Genomic DNA, 18,432 nt, shown 5'->3' on the forward strand with positions numbered 1-18,432 from the left:
CTGATTCCTATGGAATTATACAGTTTCAAGACCTTACATGGACTCCACCTCTGCCCCAATACAAGTGTTCTTTTCCACAGCACCAGGCTCTTAACAGTGCCACTGACAGGGACTACATGCTCCAGGGGAGGCAGTTAGAAATTCCATATCATTGACCAAATATCTACCCCTTTACTGTTACAAAGTTTCCTCTCTCTCCACAGCAGTTACTTAGACTATCAAACTGCCTAGAGCAAACTATCTGGTGAAGATTAATGAGTACATCAGTGCTAAATGCTGACCTGGCAGAGTAGGCAACCAATGCCCTCCTCCTGATTTAGACCTACTTCTCATGTCACTCACCGGACTAAGCTTATCACAGGCCAGGCAGCTAGGGGCCATGGGACCGTGAGAGCAGACCTGCAAGTGAAGAGGCCCCCTGGTGGAGAAGGCAAGGTGTGCAGGATTCAGGGAGGTCGTGCCTGAGGCAGGAGCTCACCTTACCTGTGGGGGGACCCCCCCATCCCTGGTTCTCCCTTGGACCCCACAGAGTTCCGGCTGATGCCCCAGCCCCCTTCTGAGTGTATATTTCTGCCGACAGTTCACTCAGTTACCTTAATGGGAATTTATACCATTCTCGGCAGTCGCCCACAGCTACTGCACTTTATAAACTTACGTGGTCACAAAAGACAAATATTCCAAGTTTGTTCAATAACTGCTCCGATTTTAACGGATTTGAAGAATAAGCAGCAATCAACACAAAAGTGTTGTATGTATTGGTTTTAAAGCACTTCCGGGGCTTCCCTGGTGGCACAGTGGTTAAGAATCCGCCTGCCAATGCAGGGGGCATGCGTTTGATCCCTGGTCCGGGAAGATCCCGCATGCTGCAGAGCAACTAAGCCCGTGCGCCACAACTACTGAGCCTGCATGCCGCAACTACTGAAGCCCACGCGCCTAGAGCCCGTGCTCTGCAACAAGAGAAGCCACCGCAATGAGAAGGCCGCGCACCACAATAAAGAGTAGCCTCCGCTCACCGCAACTAGAGAAAGCCCGTGCGCAGCAACAAAGACCCAACACAGCCAAAAAAAAAAAACAAAAAATAAAACTACTTTTAAAAATAAAGCACTTCCTGGTGCAAGCTTGAGGGTCTGCAGAAATGACACTATGTTTTCCTACCTGTCACCTCCTTCAAGATCTCCAAGTTTATACAGCTACATGAAATAACATGGCTCTAAGAACCCAGTTCCCCCAGACTTGGTCAGATTGGCACCTGAATGCAGCAATCGGCAAGGAGACAATTGCCCCGTGCCTGGTGTCCCCCTGCTGGAGTCCCCAAAGCAGGGTGGGTAGATGTACTGTAACTGGGACGGGGCAGGGGGGGGTCTCACCCATTTGATGCCCACGCTGACCTGACCACTTACATCCTCTGGCAGATGAAAATTTTCAACACTAAACTTTCATGATATCCTTACAATTCTATTGTTATCACCATTGAAAACAAAATAAAACTAAAGCTTAAAAATATCACTTACGTTACCATCAGTCATGATTTATTGATGGAAACTTCAGTTCAGTGATTTCAGAGTCAGGGGAGCTGCTCCCACTTCTGTCACTGTAGGTGTCCCTGTAGAATTCAGATGGTTTATCAATCAGCTCCCACCAAACACTTGCTTCACTTCCCTCATTCTATAGCCACCACTACCACAGGGATGCTTGTCTGCACACAGCAGAAATCAGAGACATTATATCTGTAGCAGAAAGCTGCAGAGGCATTTTCTTCTTCTTGTTACAGAAGATACACATTCGCTTTATACTTCAGTCATGATGCCCTAACCACCGAGACAGGGTAACCGACTGGTTCCAGATAAAGGTAGCAGTAGGGCATGAAATCCACCCAGGCTGTGGCCGACACCCCGATGAAGAAACACAGTTCCCCATTGACCAAAGGGTCCCGGATGTGATCATGGCGCCAGATGCTGCAGAGGGGGAGACCTGGCCACCATGCCGGGTGGCTGGGGAAGGCCAGGGGTGGCACAGAAGCAGCCTGAGAAAACCCCAGAGAAGGAGAGGAAGCTTGCGTGTCAGCATGAGAAGCGCCCAGCAAGGCTCCCCGTTCCTGTGGTTTTGCTCATCACTGATGGTGTGATGATGACCCGCTGGAAGGCATCAGTGACCACTCGAGGGACTAAGGGAGCGTAACCCCACCTGGGCGAGAGCCTGCAGCCTTTCTGGAGGTAATGTGGGAGCCTCCCCACGGAGGCCAGGAGGAGGCCAAAGTACGGTGGGGAAGGCTTGATAGGTCTGGACAGGAACTCAGGGTGATACTGAACTCCAACGAAAAAGGGATGATCTGAAACAGAAATGCGAAAGAACCAGCTTCACTGTGTGTCTGCGTAACATGTGAAAGATGGGAAAAAATCTGGTTAAATGCTCCACATTTCTGCAGACCCTAAAATGATTTGAAAACAACTTATTGGGAGCCTGGGTAGAGGCAACCCCAAAGCACGGGAGAACCGATGCTCTCCCACCTGCACGCTGTCACCCTGCGGCCAAAGGCCCCTCCTCTCCAGGTTCCTGCCGCCCTTCCCCTCGCCACCCCACCCCCACCCCCACCCCCACCCCCAGCTCCCTGACTTGCACAGGATTGAGTCCTGCAGGTCACGTGAGATTAGGCTTGAGAACCAAGTCCAAGCTCTCATTCTGAAGAACGAGGACGTGAAGCCAGAGGTCAAATGGCAAGGCCGCAGCGCAAGGGTGAGCCACCCGGGGCCCCAGAACCTCGCTCACCAAGACCCCCAGACAGCGCCGCTGCCTGATGCGGTTAGGTCAAGGACAACAACTTACACTGCTGTGTTCTCCCCACATGCCAAGAAAGCCTGACTAAGTTCCCCACTAACCACCACGGCCCAAGCGATCACCTTCCAACTCCACAATTTCCATTCTCTCTCCTTCAACATCTTGGCCAACAAACTTCAAGCCTTGCTCCTCCAAACTCTTTTTCAAGACTGGATTCACCTGTCGAGGCACGAAGAACAATTTTGCTGGGCTCTCAGCTGACTGCGTGTCCGGCGTAACAGAAAGGAGAAAATGTGAAAGGTCACAGAGCTCAAATCCTCACCTCAAATCTGTGGCGGTGCCTCTCTTCCAGGTAATCTGCATCTCCGTAGAGTTTCCCTGGCAAAAGAAGCAGGCTGGCGTAAAGGATTCCGATTTCACAAAGGAGGCTATTCACAACCACATCTTGCTTCCCGGGTTGCTTCTTATCCTACCCGGCCAGGCCCTCTGAAGGTTATTTCTATGACTCTCCTACCGACCCCACCGCCTGCTCTAGCAGCACAGTTCAGACTAAATTCTTGGGCCTTGACTCTTTGCAACCAAGGAAAACTAACAGAAACAGACTTTCACCACCACCTCTCACACGTGACTACAGAAGCACAAAGCGCTCTGGCGGCACCCAAAGCCGCACGGCACCTGCTGTGCCTGGGGACCCAGCGCGGCCCGTGCCAGCGGGTGTCTTCCCTGAGCCAGGTGAGACCCCCAAACCACAGGACGTTAGAGCCGGAGGACTGGACGACCACCTACTCAAGTGATGCAAACTACGGTGCCTCCAAACCCCAGATAGATGCACGGGTGCCCTGCCAACGATGACAGTTTTCCCAGTGGGAAGAAAAGAAAATCCAATCGAGTTCTTTTAAGTATTTTCCTCCTCAAGTTTCCCCTACGTCTTTAGCATATATTAGTACTTGTAGAATAAAATCTATTTAGGTTGAACCGGATGAGACTGCCATTTTTGTGGGACAAAAGTCACCAAGATCAGCAGTTTCATCTGGTTCGACCTGATAGGAGAGTTAAGGCTGCAGTGGACTTCACCTAACCGCCTCATTCTGCTGAGGGGTCCACACCCAAAGTCCCCCAGGTCCCCGGCTGTATTGCCTGTGACCTCTCTAAGAGCCACAGTGCTTTCTTTGGCTATTACAGTGCATCCTAAGGAGTGTCACCAGGAGAGGAAAAAAGAACTTCAAAAGTAAGAACAAAACCAAAAACGCCAGCCTGGCCGCAGCACCAAGACGTGTGTCCTGGACGTGCCAGCCACAGGCTGGGCCCGTGGGAGGCAGCTCTTACTCATGACAGAGTTCGTGGTCTGGAACAGGGTTCTCCTCTTGCCCAGCCTCATGGTTCCGCCCATCTGGCCAGGGTTGTGTTCTGGCATGTCTATGACCTGGAGACGTTCCAAAAACAAACATGTGCTACCTAACCCTGCTTCGGTTAGGAGACAGACCGCCCGCACTGAGTGCAGTGAGCCCGTGAGGGGGCCCAGCCTTTCCTCAGAAGCGACACTTGCAGAGGAAAAGGCCTCCCAGTGATCATTCTTAAACCTTTGTTGGGTAAGTGTTTAATCCTCAGCCCGCCCTCCTGAGCCGCAGGACCAGACACAGCTGCCCCCTCCCCTGGCCGCTCCTGCCCTGACACTTGGGATCCTAAGTGCCTGCTCTAATAAAGACTAACACAGAAGCGTGGATACCAAACCAGACATGTGCGCACACGTTTCCTCCACTAGACTGACAGCTGCTCAGAGGAAAGGGATGCTCATCTGGGGTGGGCTGTGAACCAGGAGAGTTTGGTGAACATCTGTGGGACGCAGAGGCCGAGGCCCCCCAGCTGTGACAGCCCAGCCCACTGCCCGCTCCCCCGAGCACCTTCTGACCTGGGAGACCTTCTCTGGGCTCCCCTACCTCCCCAGGGTCCCACGCTTCAAAACCTCTGCTCTTTTCTTCCTGAGGTCTGAGTATTAGCAAAGTTCAATTTCAGGTCAATAAATACATACTAATGCTGTTCAAGTGCCCTGAGGTCAAGAGTCTTGTCCACCTTGTTTATCACAACATCCTCAGTATCAAGAACAGGCCTGTCACGCCTGGGCTGGGGATTCAAAGATGAATAAAGGCATTGTCTGTCCCCAACTGAGCCACATTCCTCTGATGGGAGACATAACACGAGGAATGCCAGCCTCCTAGGGCTCCAGCCACCTAGCGCTCAGGCCTACGTCACACAATCAGTACTAAATTCCAGCAGTTCTTTAAAAAAACACCCATCAAAAAAATAAAAATAAAAAATAATAATAAAATAAAAAAGCACCCATCTCCGAGGGTTGTTGGGGATTAAGTGAATTAATATGTACAAAGCAGTGAGCACAGTGCCTGGTATATAATAAGTGCCTGCCTAAGTGTTTCATGTCAGTATTGTTCTAAAGCGCTTCTGGGAGGTAGGAGGGCAGGGGTGGAGAATTACTTTAATCAGGCTGCGCTGGCACCTGTCTTAAAAACTTTCTGTGGCAGACTGGGAAGAGTAGTGAGAGACTACACGATGAAAAATAAAAGTTCTCCCTATCTGGGACGTCTGAAAGCGCGGGACCTCAGGGTTCTTTGGAATGAACCCAGTGGTCTCATTTCCCACCTCCAACCCTCAATCACGTTCATCAACGCCCCTTCCACACCCTTGCAGATGCTCCAGACACTGGACTCACCACAGGATGATTGGTGTTAGGGTCAAACTCCGTAGAATTGGCATCTGAGAAACCAAAATACCTTTGTTATAAAAATAGTTACAACAAAACTGATTTCTTAAAAGTTTCATTCCTAAGCTCTAAATCACAATTTCCCTCCTCAGTTTAAAGTTATTCAGTGATTAGAACCAAAACCAGGGATAACATTTTTAAGATATAAGATACTCAACACACAAACACAGGTGAATTTTTTCCCATTAAACCTGTAGCCCTCTGGGAAGTCAAGCTGCACAAAGTGGGGAAATCGGAAAGTCAAACCCGACGGCACAACTCCAAATCCTTATTGAGACAGTGCATCCTGCTGGCGGCTTCTGCTGTCTCAATTGTTTCACTTCTCGTCTCAGACTGCATCTCTCCTCAATGGGCAAGTACCGCTTCTTCATTTCTTTCATCCTCAGCATCTTATACACTGCACTACCCAACCGCCCCACTCAAGAGCTAAATCAAAAATTAACCTTTCTGTCCTTCACTGAAGTTACCGACTAACCATAAGGGAAACCACTGAAGACTAAAAGGGGAAGAACCAAGTCCCCGGCACTGCGCGTCTGCTTTGCTCTTTCTGTGCGACACGCGGGACATCGTTCCCCTCTGGGGCCTACACGAGGGCCAGGCCTCAGATGCGAGTCCGCTCATCACCAGGTCACTCATCCACCTGGGGACCCCAGTGGGTGCAGCAGCAGGAGATCATGGCTGTGAAGGGGTCCAGGGTGCCCGAGGGGCACCTCTAGGGTGGTGGGTGGTAGGACAGTGCCTGCCAGGAGCTCAGAAGCCAGCACCAGGGAGCGTGATGCCTACAGAACTGAGCCACCGTCCCCTTGGGGTTACTGTGAAAAACGTGACGTGAACCCAGCCCTAACGGTCAGCTGGGCACAGGCAATCATACTGGTAAAGTTGGGCGGTCTTTCTATTCCTCGGGCTGCTCCGCTGAGTTTTCTTAGAGCTCATAAGGGTCCCGTAGCAGGCCCTTCGCGTGGCGGCCCCGATGGGGCCACTGCACCCCAGGGCTCACGCCGTGTACAGCCGGCTGCCCCACTGGCTGGGCCCGGCCGTGGGACACAAGCAGGCTCAGTAAAAGCCGGCAGAGCAAGCCTGTCATTTCGGGAGCCAGGCAGTCGCCACGCTGTGAGGAAGCTCAGCTGAATTAGTGAACGATGAGACCAAACCCCTGTCCCCGCTGGACAGGACGAGCTCAGACACACCACGTGGAGCAGAAAACCACACAGCCAGTCCACGCAACCCACAGAGTGCTGAGAAACAGGAAACCACTGAGTTCTCAGTCTGGACGCAGTAATATAGTCCGTGAGGCATGGGGCCAATATTAGTGAGTATTCCCCAAGTGCCAGGCACTGTGCTGGGACTATTTATAGGCATTATTTCATTCAACTCCTACAACCATGTGACGTAGGTACCACTATGACCCCCATCTTACAGAAGAAACAGAGGTCCAGAAAGACTAAGTAAGTAACTTGCCTAAAATCACCCATCCTGAGTGATACAGTCAAAATCTGAGCCCAGGTCTGACCAGCTCCAGCACCCAAGTTCATAATAACCACACAGCCTCACACCAGCCAGAGTTAGTTTCCTTGCCGGACACCAGCTCAGGGACGGTGGCCGTGATGACAGGAGTGCGGGCATCGCCAGAGCAGCAGCTGCAGGGGCGGAGCCAGGCGACTTGCTCAGCTGTGTTCCCTCCTCCGGTGGTTGGCGGTTCCCTTGGAGGACAGCGCTTTCCCTCAGTAAATTCAGCAGCTCCCCGAGCTGCATCTGCGAGGTACTGAGAAACCAGGCCTGGCCTCCATGGCTCCCCCTCACCCAACAGCTGCCAGAAACACTGAAGTGAGAAGTTAACAAATGTTTAAGTAGACACTTACTTACCTTGCCATCCCAGCACATTTCTTGAAAATTCAACCACTGCCAACTGCATTCCTAAGCACACGCCTTGCAGGTGGAGGGGAAAAACACATGAAACTCCATTGAAAAGTCAGTTCCCACATTTCCAACCCGCCTACGTGGACTTGGTGTCCTGACTGTTCCCAGAATTCCAATTACAAACTCTCGTAATTCCCTGCTATAAACATGCAACCCCCTGCTCTGTTTTATCTGTACCAGATTTCAAAAACGGGGTCTAAGAGTATATGATGATTCCAGGTTTTAGAAGTCATGCGATTTTAGAAATAAATATTCTCTTCAGTACTTTAAAATTCAAGTCTTCTTACCCTCTCTCATTAAGTTCCCAGTTACGATTGGTCGTGTTGGAAATGACTAAAATTTACAGCACCAGGAAGCATCCAAAATCATTCTGCCCAATTAGACAGCTGGTGTTCCAAATAAGCATATAAAACGCAGTCTCACATGTCCTGCCAAACAGCTGGGTTCAGTAAATGGACAAGATTTCCTAATTGCTATTTCATTCTCTCAAAATTCCATGACAGCCACGTGGAGCTCAAGCTTAAATTTTTCCTTTTAAAGACCAGTTGGAATTTCTCAAAAAACAGAACCAAAAAGGCTTATACTTGAGCTGCTATCTGGAAAGATGGCATCTATGTTTGGTCTCGATGATCTCCATTTTACTTACAGGCTCCCACGGGGCACCTTTTCTTGTCTTTCCTACTCCTTACCCAAAAAAGGCTTCTTCTGTTTCCGAGCCCAGGAGATCGCTTGGATTTTTCCTTCAGTCCCTCGGACACCAAATCCTCCTGGAACCAGCACGCCACTGTGCAAGAGAGCATACCACAAGCACCCCTTTCCAGTCCAGCTCGCAATAACCCTCCAAGGAGTCACTTCCAAGACACTGGTGCCATGAAGTCACTCCACACACTTGGCTGCTGGGGCTAGGACTGTGATTTCAACACTGCCAATGAGCTGTGCAGAAACACTGTGGACTTAGAAAATGCACACAAAACCATCCACTTTTCTTACTAACATCAGAAAATGCTTATAACCAGTTAAGAAAAAAAAAAAAAAGATGTTGTACATAATTGTAATACCACCTCTGCACAGTATCTGTCCCAGGTAGGGATTCTTTCCTTAAGTTTGCCATTTTTTTTACCTCTTGGCTTGAAGTGCTCCCCTGAGTAGGAAGGGGGCCGTTGCTGGCCACACTGACCATGGCTGTATGGCTCCGTAAGATTCAGCTGTTCTAGTGAACTAGATATTCAGGCTTGATTTTTTACTATTGTAGACAAGAGCTGCCCGAAACGAACTATTTATGAGACTCGACTGACGGGTACTCAGCAAATGTTCTGGGTGAAACACCTTTAAATAATAAGCCTTATCCACAGATGCATTCAGTAAACATTATCAATAACATTAGAACTCGCTTTCTTCACATTTAATGAAACTGATGAGCCATATTCTTGTGAGGCTTCAGTCATCCTGTATGCACGTAGTCCTTTCAGCAATTAAAAGACATTGAAACAAGCCGATTACCTACCACCAGCACAAGAAAGCACAGCACTTGGTTCATTAAGACAAACCCCAAACCCCTGGAAAGCAAAGGTAGCGAGTTCTGCTTACTGAGCGCTGCACAGCTTCTGCCAGGCCTCGTGGTAGCGCACGGGCTCCTCCTGCAAGGTGCTCGGCTCCAAGTCTGTGGAATCTATGTACTGGGAGCGGCCAGAGGGGAGAGAAAAGCAGCAGCCTCGTGACTCCTGAGCGCTCACCATTTCTAAACAGTATTACCAACGCTCCATCTTTCTCAATTTTAAACTAAAGTTTAAAAACAACCCTAATGTATTTACACTTACTAATCTTTTTAAAATAAACTTTAAGATCTTTCTTATATTTTAAAATATGAGTTTCCTTCCCGAATCATTTAATTCCCAACTCTGGCTGTCCATCCGCTCTACACTCAGTCTGCTAGCGCAGACCCTGAAGTCCTCTCTGTTCAAGATGTCTCCCCCAGTCCATCTTCCCCCTAGGTCACTTCTCACTTTTCTCAACTGTGTTGAAGTATAATTTACACACAATGAAACACAAGCATTTTAAGTGTGCACTTCATGAGTTTTGTCCCACACGCACACAAATGTATGACCACCATTTCGATCAAGATCCAGAAAGTTCCTGTCACCCCCCCGCAGTTCCCTCTGCCCCCTGCAAACACCGTCCTCCCTGCTTCCTGCCTCAGACAATCGGGGCTCTGCTTTCATCACCGCAGGCTGTAGCTCCTCTAGAACTTCAGACAAATGGAACCATGCAGCATGCAGCCTTCTGTGTCTGCCGCCTTCAGCTCCCTGCAATGTCTCTGAGATCCACCCGTGTTGTTGTGTATCACCACGGAGTTTATTCCTTTTTACTGCTGGGTACTCTTCTACTGTAGGAATACACCACACGACATGTTTATCCACCGACTCGTCCTAGACTTCTGGGCTGTCCCCAGATTTTGGCTGTTATGACTAACTGGTCCATTTGTATAAAAATAGATTCTTTTGGTGGACATGTTTTCATTTCTCTCGAGTAAATATCGGAGTGGGATTTCTGGGTCACACACAGTAGGCGTGTGTTTACCTTCATATGAAACCGCCAGACTGTTTCCTCAAGCAGCTGCACCAGTTTACACTCCCACACCCTCACTGACAGGCTCAGCCACTCAGGTGGGTGGGTGTTGGTATCTCACTGAGACTCAATTTGCATTTATCTCCCTGACAACTGAAGGCGTTGAGCATCTTTTCGTGTATACCATGTGCATCTCCTATGAAGTGTCTGTTCAAATCTTCTGCCCACTTTTTTATTAGGTTGTTCGTTTTTTTCCTGCTCCTTCCTATTACCCTGCGGTGACTTCCCTGAACCCCAGGGCAAAATCCAGGAGTGGCCCAGTTGAGGGGATTCATGACCTGGCCCTCGCCAGCCTGTCTCCAGACACCCTCCAATTCACACTTTTCCATCCACTGAGTTCCCACCCATTCCACACCTCCAAGCCCTCGGATATGCGCTCCCTGCTTTCGGGAATGCCCTTCCCTGCTGCCTTATCCGTCTTCCCAACCTGCCCACGGGCCCCTCCTCACACGTCTTCCAGGGCAGGTTTGCCCCCTCTTCTGCCTGCTCCCTTCACACCTGAGAGACCTCACTGACTCGGATTCCCCTCTCGGCCACCACCATCTAACACATGATCGGCACAGGCTACCTCCAAGGAGATAAAATAAACGAATGATTGAACGAACTAGCAAAAAAGTAAGTCAGGGCAGGGTGATGGGATCCCACAATTCTTAAAACACATATAACAGCTCATCCTCTCGGCACCTGCTCACCAGCATAAAGCAAGCCACGTTTTCATGCCGAGAAGTCCCTGGAAAGTAGGAGGCCAAGCCCAGTGCCAACAGCGAGGGCAGCTGCTCGGGGCCATCGGCTCTGCCCCCTCCCCCCCGAGTCAACACCCCTCAGCACTGAGCTCCAGCTTCACTTCTAATTTCCATCTCTTCCTGATAGGCTCCATCTGGGAGCTACCTTGCTGGAAAAAAGGTATAAAGGGACAAGTGGAAGAGCTGACACATATGGTACTTACTCCCTGCCAGGTACAGTTCTAAGCACTTTATATGAACTCATTCAGTTCTTATCATAAGAGCCCTGTGACAACCTTTTTTTTTTTTTTGCGGTACGCGCGCCTCTCACTGTTGTGGCCTCTCCCGTTGCGGAGCACAGGCTCCGGACGCGCAGGCTCAGAGGCCATGGCTCACGGGCCCAGCCGCTCCGCGGCATGTGGGATCTTCCCAGACCGGGGCACGAACCCACGTCCCCTGCATCAGCAGGCGGACTCCCAACCACTGCGCCACCAGGGAAGCCCAACAACCCTTTTTAAAGATGGGAAAACTGAGGCCCAAAGAGGGCTAAGCAGCTTGCCCAGCATCACACAGCCTCAGAGGCCTGGCCGCCTGGCTCTGGAGCCCCTGCCCTGAACCCCGACACTCCACTGCCTCCAGCCTGACACGCCAGCAGCTCAGCTTCTGCCTGGCACGTCCAGAGCAGAACAGTGACTACCGTTCACCGGGCACTGCCCGTGTTCCCGGCCTCGGCTGGGTGACTGGACACTTGTTCCTGAGAAACCTCCCAGCTCCACGGGGGGGACACTGGCACAGGTGCCAGCAACTGTGCAGCACGCTTAGCCACCAGGACTCCCCATTCCCAGGGTCACCTGACGTTCAGATCCAAGGATGCACTCTCTTGGATTCTACTCTGACTACATCTTATTTCCTGAAAATGCTCGGCTGTTCTCTCCCAGCCAGGAGCCAACCACAAATCCTTTTGACTCCTAAAAAAGAAATTCTAAGCTCCAGTAACATAAAGCAGGTGTGCACGCAGCACCTATGAGAGCAGAGACGGCCTCCCTGTACCTGTGCGACACCTCCTCACCTTGATTTCCAATTTGTGGTTTATGGCCAGTGCAGAATGCTCCAGAGCTTTAATGACGGAGGCGTACGAGTCTGAGAACTTGGTGTATTTGCCCACGAGGGCAATAGAGCAGGTCTCCAGCAGGCGATCATATCTGTCATACAAAGGTCAAGAAACACCAAATCACTCAGAATGTACATACCCCCGTGAGGTCAAAATCACCTTTTAAAGAGAAGAAAAACACGTCTGGGAAAAATATGATAGGAGCAACTACTGTCTGTGTTCTATGTACTGAACAGTAAAGAGGAAGCAATTTTCAGATCAACGTGGCAGGCTTTGTAAAGAAAGTAGGATTTTGGAACCTGTTACAAAGAGATAGCTTCAAAATCCGTTCCAAATTTGGTTTTCTTTTTTTTTTTTTAAGTTAAAAAATTAACAAACACAGACAATTCACAAGAGTTAATGTGATGAAGGGAACAGTCAAATTATGGGGCATCCACACAAGAGTCCGTACTCATTAAAATTTTTCATTATAAAGTATAATTAGTAACACAAAAATAGAACTGTGCCATTTTTGTGGCTGCATAATGATATACAAGCAAATGGACACAGACTGAAAGGGAAAATGTCAAAATGAAAATAAGTATCGCTGAACAACAGCACGCGTGCTCCCTCTACAAATGCTCATTAGTGCCATCCAGCTGACTCGGCAGCTACGACACCACACGCCCAGTGCTCCGAGGCGCTGTGTGAAGATCTGTGAGGTGCTGTGCAAGAGCGAGGAGGCAAGCAGAGTGGGGACAGCTCTCAGTCTGATGAGCTTTGACAGCAGCAGTAAGAAAAGACTGGACGCCCTTGTCGATCCTTTTGTAGTATGGGGTGAGCAGCATGTTCCCAAACACAGCTCAGATATTTGGGAGCAGCCAGGAGTGCTTCAGCCACATCCAGCCATCCACGTGGGCCTCGGATACCAGTGCCAACCCACCGCAAGGAGGCCTGTTTGCGTGGGAGACAAGGGTGATAGCTGTGTGATCTGAACTCCCTGAGACCCGGGACCCGGGCCAGCTCTACTGGGACTTCCTCACCCATGATGCAGCTACGTGAGGGCTAAGATCCTTTCTTTACACCCCTTACCATGAAGGCCTTTTCTAGTGTGAGTTGAGAGCACAAGTAAGAAAGAGCTGAATTCCCTGAGCTCCTACAAAAAAAGAGAAATAAGGCTCGAACTCCCAGCTCCTTATTATGAAGCAAACCTGTCAGCCATCTCTTTCCACTTCATCAGCATTTTCCGTGGCTGCCTCTCAATAGGAAGGTCAAGTCTCCGGAGAAAATAATCTACAACCCCCTGCTCTTCTAACAACAAGGGGACTCGGTAGATGGACGAGACATCGTGGACACAGATCACCTGTTTAAAAATGAGCAAAGGTTAGTTAATTAAAACAAACAAAAACTAACTGGGCTGACGGACTCCTACCAGCTCTTAGGACCTTGGGAAAATAACTGTTTTAAATTTGAAAACAAAAAAAACGACAACTTTCTAAAAAATATAAATTACCAAACTGACTCAAGAAGAATAGAATACATAGTGGCTAATCTCCTATGAACATGGATGCAAAAATCCTTAAAAAAAAAAAAAAAGTTCATAAACCAAACCACAAATTAGTTAAAAAAAAAAAAGCATGTCCAAGTAGGAACTGTCCCAAGAACAATGGTTCTCAAAATTGGCTGTCATTGGCATCACCTGGGAGAGCTTCTAAAAATTCAAAAGCCCATGCTGCACCCCACACCACTGACATTTAACAGTGGAATTCACTACATGAATGGACTAAAGTGGGAGGGAAAATCACCTCAGTGGAAGCAGATTTAATAAAAATTCAAAACCAATTCATAATAACAACTCCTGGTAAATTAGGAGTGTTAGAGAAAATGTGAAAATAAAAAACCCCACAGCAAACATCATTTGGTTTGATATTTAATATTAATGCTTAATATTTAAAGTCTGAAACAAGCAAAACTGGTCACTAATCACTACTTCTATTCAACAGTGTACTAGAGATATTAGCTATTACAATTAGATAAGAAAAAATGTACATGAATTGGAAAATAAGAAAAAATTGCCACTAATTGCATATAATATAACTGCTCACCCGTAAAAACCACGGGAATTCACAGGCAAACAATCAGAACTAATGGGGCTTCCCTGGTGGCACAGTGGTTAAGAATCTGCCTGCCAATGGAGGGGACACGGGTTTGAGCCCTGGTCCAGGAAGATCCCACATGCCGCAGAGCAACTAAGCCCGTGCGCTACAACTACTGAGCCTGCGCTCTAGAGCCCGTGAGCCACAACTATTGAAGCCCGCGAGCCTAGAGCCCATGCTCCGCAACAAGAGAAGCCACCACAGTGAGAAGCCCGCTCGACGCAACTGGAGAAAGCTTGCGCACAGCAACGAAGACCCAACACAGCCAAAAAAATTAAAAGTAAAAAAAAAATTTTTTAAATCAGAACTAACAATTTTAGTAAGGTTGCTAAGCTTGAGATCAATGGGCAGAAGTCAGCAGGGTTTCCTATACATGGGTCTTATTTAATCAGGAAATATAATTTTTAAAAATACACCATTCACATAGTAACAAAAATTATGAATACCTATAAATAAAGTTAAAACACAATTCACAAAGATAAATAAGCCTAAAAACCACCTTTAAAAAGAAAACTGTAGAATATTATTGAAAGTTCTTTCAACACATGGAGCTGGAAGAGCTAGATATCTATACATGCAAAAAGATGAATTGCAAATTTTACTGAAAAGTTACTATCCATAAAAATTAACTCATAATGAACCCTAGACCTATCTGTTAAGCCCTAAAATTATCAAACTTCAGAAGAAAATCTTCATGACCTTGGTTAAGTAGAGTTCTTAGATATGATACCATAAGCACAACCTATAAAGAAAAAAATGAATAAATTGGGAGTTCATCAAAATGTAAAAGCTTTTATGCTCCCAAAGACAAAATTAAGAAAATGAAAAGGCATACACCTGAAATTAGCACATTATAAATCAACTATACTTCAATTAAAAAAGAAAAGACAAATAAAACCAAAAGAAAATGAAAAGACAAACCACAAGCTGGGAGAAAAAAATGTGCACATCATATATCTGATAAAAGACTTGCACTGAGAATATATAAAGAACTCCTATCACTCAATGAGATAAGCAACCCAATTAAAAACAGGCAAAAGATGTGAAGTTCCAATTTAAATATAGAAACAACTGTCACATTTTTTAATAGTAACTAATTTTAATGATAACCTATCCTATTATAGAATTGAATTACCTTCACTTGCTGGGACAGAAATATCTAAAATAACTGAAGTGCATGAAAAAAGGCTCTTCGTAACAATGAAAGTATTCTGATGTTCCATGTACTTAGTACGAAGCAGAATCCCTTTGATGGGCTCCTGGCTCAGGCATCGTGTCCAGGAACACTGATCTCAGGTGTCAGGCTACCCTCACACCCTGAAGCTTGAGCCATCGTGGAGATGGAGAGGACAGCTGCTTCTAATAGTCAAAGGCTTTCCTCTTGCTCTATTCACTTTAATGCCAGGGCAATGACTTTAATTGTTTTATATTCTCTCCCATACTCCTAGAAGCCTTGTGAATGGATTTCTCTTATTTTAGATCTTTTTTTTTTTTTGCGGTACGCGGGCCTCTCACTGTCGCGGCCTCTCCCATTGCAGAGCACAGGCTCTGGACGCGCAGGCTCAGCGGCCATGGCTCACAGGCCTAGCCACTCCGTGGCATGTGGGATCTTCCCGTACTGGGGCACGAACCCGTGTCCCCTGCATCGGCAGGCGGACTCTCAACCACTGCGCCACCAGGGAAGCCCGGATTTCTCTTATTTTAACCCTGCTCCCTCATCCACTCCTCTCTAGGCCAGGTGGGCTCCCCGCTTAGTCTCCTGATCCTCAAATAACCTAGCAGTAGAACAAACCATCCATAACCTAATCATACGTTCCTTGACCTCAACTTCCCTTCTACTCTCCTTCAGCCAAACCTGAACAAAGCCACAATCCCAACTTACCACCACTGGAATTTCCATTACATGCACCACACTTAGAAATATCACAGGTTCCAAAATGTTGAATTTCCTGTACCATAGGTAACCTCCATTAGCACAAGTAACAAAAAAGACTATATGTTTAGGGCCTACAACACCTTAGACAGCAGGCAACAGGAATATAAAGTTGAATAAAGTGATCCTTGCCCTCAAGAAGCTCAGTCTATGAGGAGAGACAAACACGGACGAACACACAGACATACAGGAACACTTACACACTAAGGGGCAGTATGACAGGCTTACCACCAGGACCTGTGAGACACACAGGTCACTCAGAGAAGATTAACCCTGAGGTTTGAGGAGGTTTGGAAGGTAAAGCTACTCAGACAATACCGTGTCCTAGCTGGGCTCCAAAGGATGAAAATGAATAGGAGATTGCCAGGCCTATTACAGGGAGAGGGGAACACCCACTCCGTATGGCTGGAGCAAACAGTACAAGGAGCGGGGACAGACAGGAGAGGTAAAAGATGTTCGGGGAACCACAGAAAATAAGGTGATGGAGAATCACAGGGCCGGTGGGTGTCAGTTCTTCTACAGAACAGTCTACTGTCTCAAATTATGAAATAACAACAAGGCTCATGAAACTGGCTAAGAGACATTAGGATAATTAGCAGCAAAAAATAAGTTATGTGAAGATGGAATTTCTACTTACTTGTTCAGGTTCAACATGGCAGAACATTGATATTTTCTCTTTCACTGACGTGTCGAGAGGATTTGAGCACCTGCACACAACCTAGACATTTGGATGGACACAAGGGGTTACAAAATTGGGTTTTTTCTCCTGACTGAAATTAAAGTAGACACCACACTGTCAAGCTGGATGAAAATGTTAACTCCTAGCACAATGCAATAAACTGCAAAAATGTTACTTGTTTTCAAAACTGAAATTCCTAAATCCCAAGTTGGAGAAACATGAGAGAGCGGCAGGACAGACAGATTAATGAGCCAACTGGAGTTTTCCTCAACCGATGTTCTTGGGTAGGAGGGACCGGAGCATGAATGATTGGCTGGGAGAAGAAGACAGGACCTCACACACACCAGGTAAGAAAATCTTTGCAAACCACAACCCAGTTCACTCAGCACTAACCCTACTTCTCCCCCATCGGCTCGGCTAACTAAATGGGGGCCAAGAAAAGGTTTTGGCTGCCATGGAGGCGTGATCTTAATTAGACAGATAAGATCACTCTGAAACGAGGTAACCAGGAAGTCTTACCAGATCTGGGGAAAGCCCAAGCCCTCTGAGCTCCCGAACACTGTTCTGGGTGGGTTTAGTCTTCTGTTCCCCTGTTGAACTTGGCTATTTTACAGAAGGAAAAAAAAGTTAATTTCTCTATGAAAAGGCATTTTCAGCTGTGACTTTTCCCCGAACCTCTTTTTATAATAGATAATTTGACCATTTACCTAGTTAGGTTTTTATTTTTGTCAAAGTTACACATGCATATATTTGAGAGTCAAGTAGTTCTGTGCGGTTTGTCCTAACAGCAGTAGTAGCAGCCCTGTCTACCCTTTCCCCTTTCCAAACCCTAGAGACAGCCACTCTTCCACTTTTTCTTTTTATTTGAAGTACAGCTGATTTACAATGTTATGTTAGTTTCAGGTGTACAGCAAAGTGATATATATATATATATCTTTTTCAGATTCTCTTCCGTTATAGGTTATTACAAGATATTGAACGCAGTTCCCTGTGCTACACCGTAGGGCCTTCACTTTCCCACTCTTGGATGATCCTCCTAGTATGCTTTCCTGCTACTTCTTTGACATTTAGTTTGAGGCATTTTCTATTGACTTCCTGTTGGGTAAGGAATCCACTCTTTTCATTCCCCTGCCCCCATTACACGCCCTGCCCTGTGTATGCAACCCCTATTTCATGATCCCTCTTCAGTGTTTACATACTTTTGAGTATTTACATACTGTGTACCATGAAAACCACGTGCCATAACTTTTCCTTTCTGGCCCAATTATTTGTTTTCCTTGGTTGGTTTTTTGGTTTTGTTGATATGCTGAGTTTTCTATGTACTAAATTTTCTTTATTCTCCTCTCACACTTAAAGATACATTTGTTGGGTACAGAATTCTAAGTTAGAAGTCATTTTCCCTAAGAATTTTTAAGGAAACAGCTTCACTATCTTTTAGCTTTTGGGATTGCTGTTGAAGTCTAATGCCATAATGACTCTTGGTTTTTTTCTTTAGAGTTCTTTTTAGAATTTCTGCCCCATTATTCCAAAATTTCACAACAATGTGCCTTGGTGGGGGTCATTTTTCATTTAATAGGCTGAGCGTTCAGTGGGCCCTTCCAATCTAGAAACTTCTATCTGGAAATTTCCTTGAATTATTTAGATCAAGAATCAGAAAACTTTTTCTATAAAGGGCCAGACAATAAATATTTTAGGTTTTGTGGGCCATAGTCTCTGTCACAACTACCCAACTCTGATTTTTTTTAAATTAATTTTTATT

General features: G+C 47.0%; 1 protein-coding gene across 2 annotated transcripts in view; it reads right to left on the reverse strand.

Moving 5' to 3' along the window:
- The window catches only part of CTPS1 (CTP synthase 1), a gene marked incomplete at its 3' end in the record, with an annotated part of 30,288 nt that overhangs the window by 974 nt on the left and 10,882 nt on the right, over nucleotides 1-18,432 (reverse strand). The window contains exons 6-18 of one of the 2 annotated variants that reach the window (XM_082856571.1): nucleotides 17,193-17,276; nucleotides 16,632-16,712; nucleotides 13,117-13,268; nucleotides 11,885-12,017; nucleotides 9,056-9,144; nucleotides 8,158-8,252; nucleotides 7,415-7,477; nucleotides 5,501-5,544; nucleotides 4,102-4,198; nucleotides 3,098-3,153; nucleotides 2,898-2,994; nucleotides 2,185-2,329; nucleotides 1,512-1,603 (exon numbers count right to left, since the gene is read on the reverse strand). In XM_082856571.1, the coding sequence (XP_082712697.1) occupies nucleotides 1,519-1,603; nucleotides 2,185-2,329; nucleotides 2,898-2,994; nucleotides 3,098-3,153; nucleotides 4,102-4,198; nucleotides 5,501-5,544; nucleotides 7,415-7,477; nucleotides 8,158-8,252; nucleotides 9,056-9,144; nucleotides 11,885-12,017; nucleotides 13,117-13,268; nucleotides 16,632-16,712; nucleotides 17,193-17,276 (1,221 nt within the window). Of the gene's footprint in view, nucleotides 1-1,511; nucleotides 1,604-2,060; nucleotides 2,330-2,897; nucleotides 2,995-3,097; nucleotides 3,154-4,101; nucleotides 4,199-5,500; nucleotides 5,545-7,414; nucleotides 7,478-8,157; nucleotides 8,253-9,055; nucleotides 9,145-11,884; nucleotides 12,018-13,116; nucleotides 13,269-16,631; nucleotides 16,713-17,192; nucleotides 17,277-18,432 lie in introns of those variants that run through there. The other variant, XM_082856570.1, reaches the window with a different exon arrangement.

This window comes from Leucopleurus acutus (assembly GCF_964270905.1).
Source record: "Leucopleurus acutus genome assembly, chromosome: 2".
NCBI classification, from domain to species: domain Eukaryota; kingdom Metazoa; phylum Chordata; class Mammalia; order Artiodactyla; family Delphinidae; genus Leucopleurus; species Leucopleurus acutus.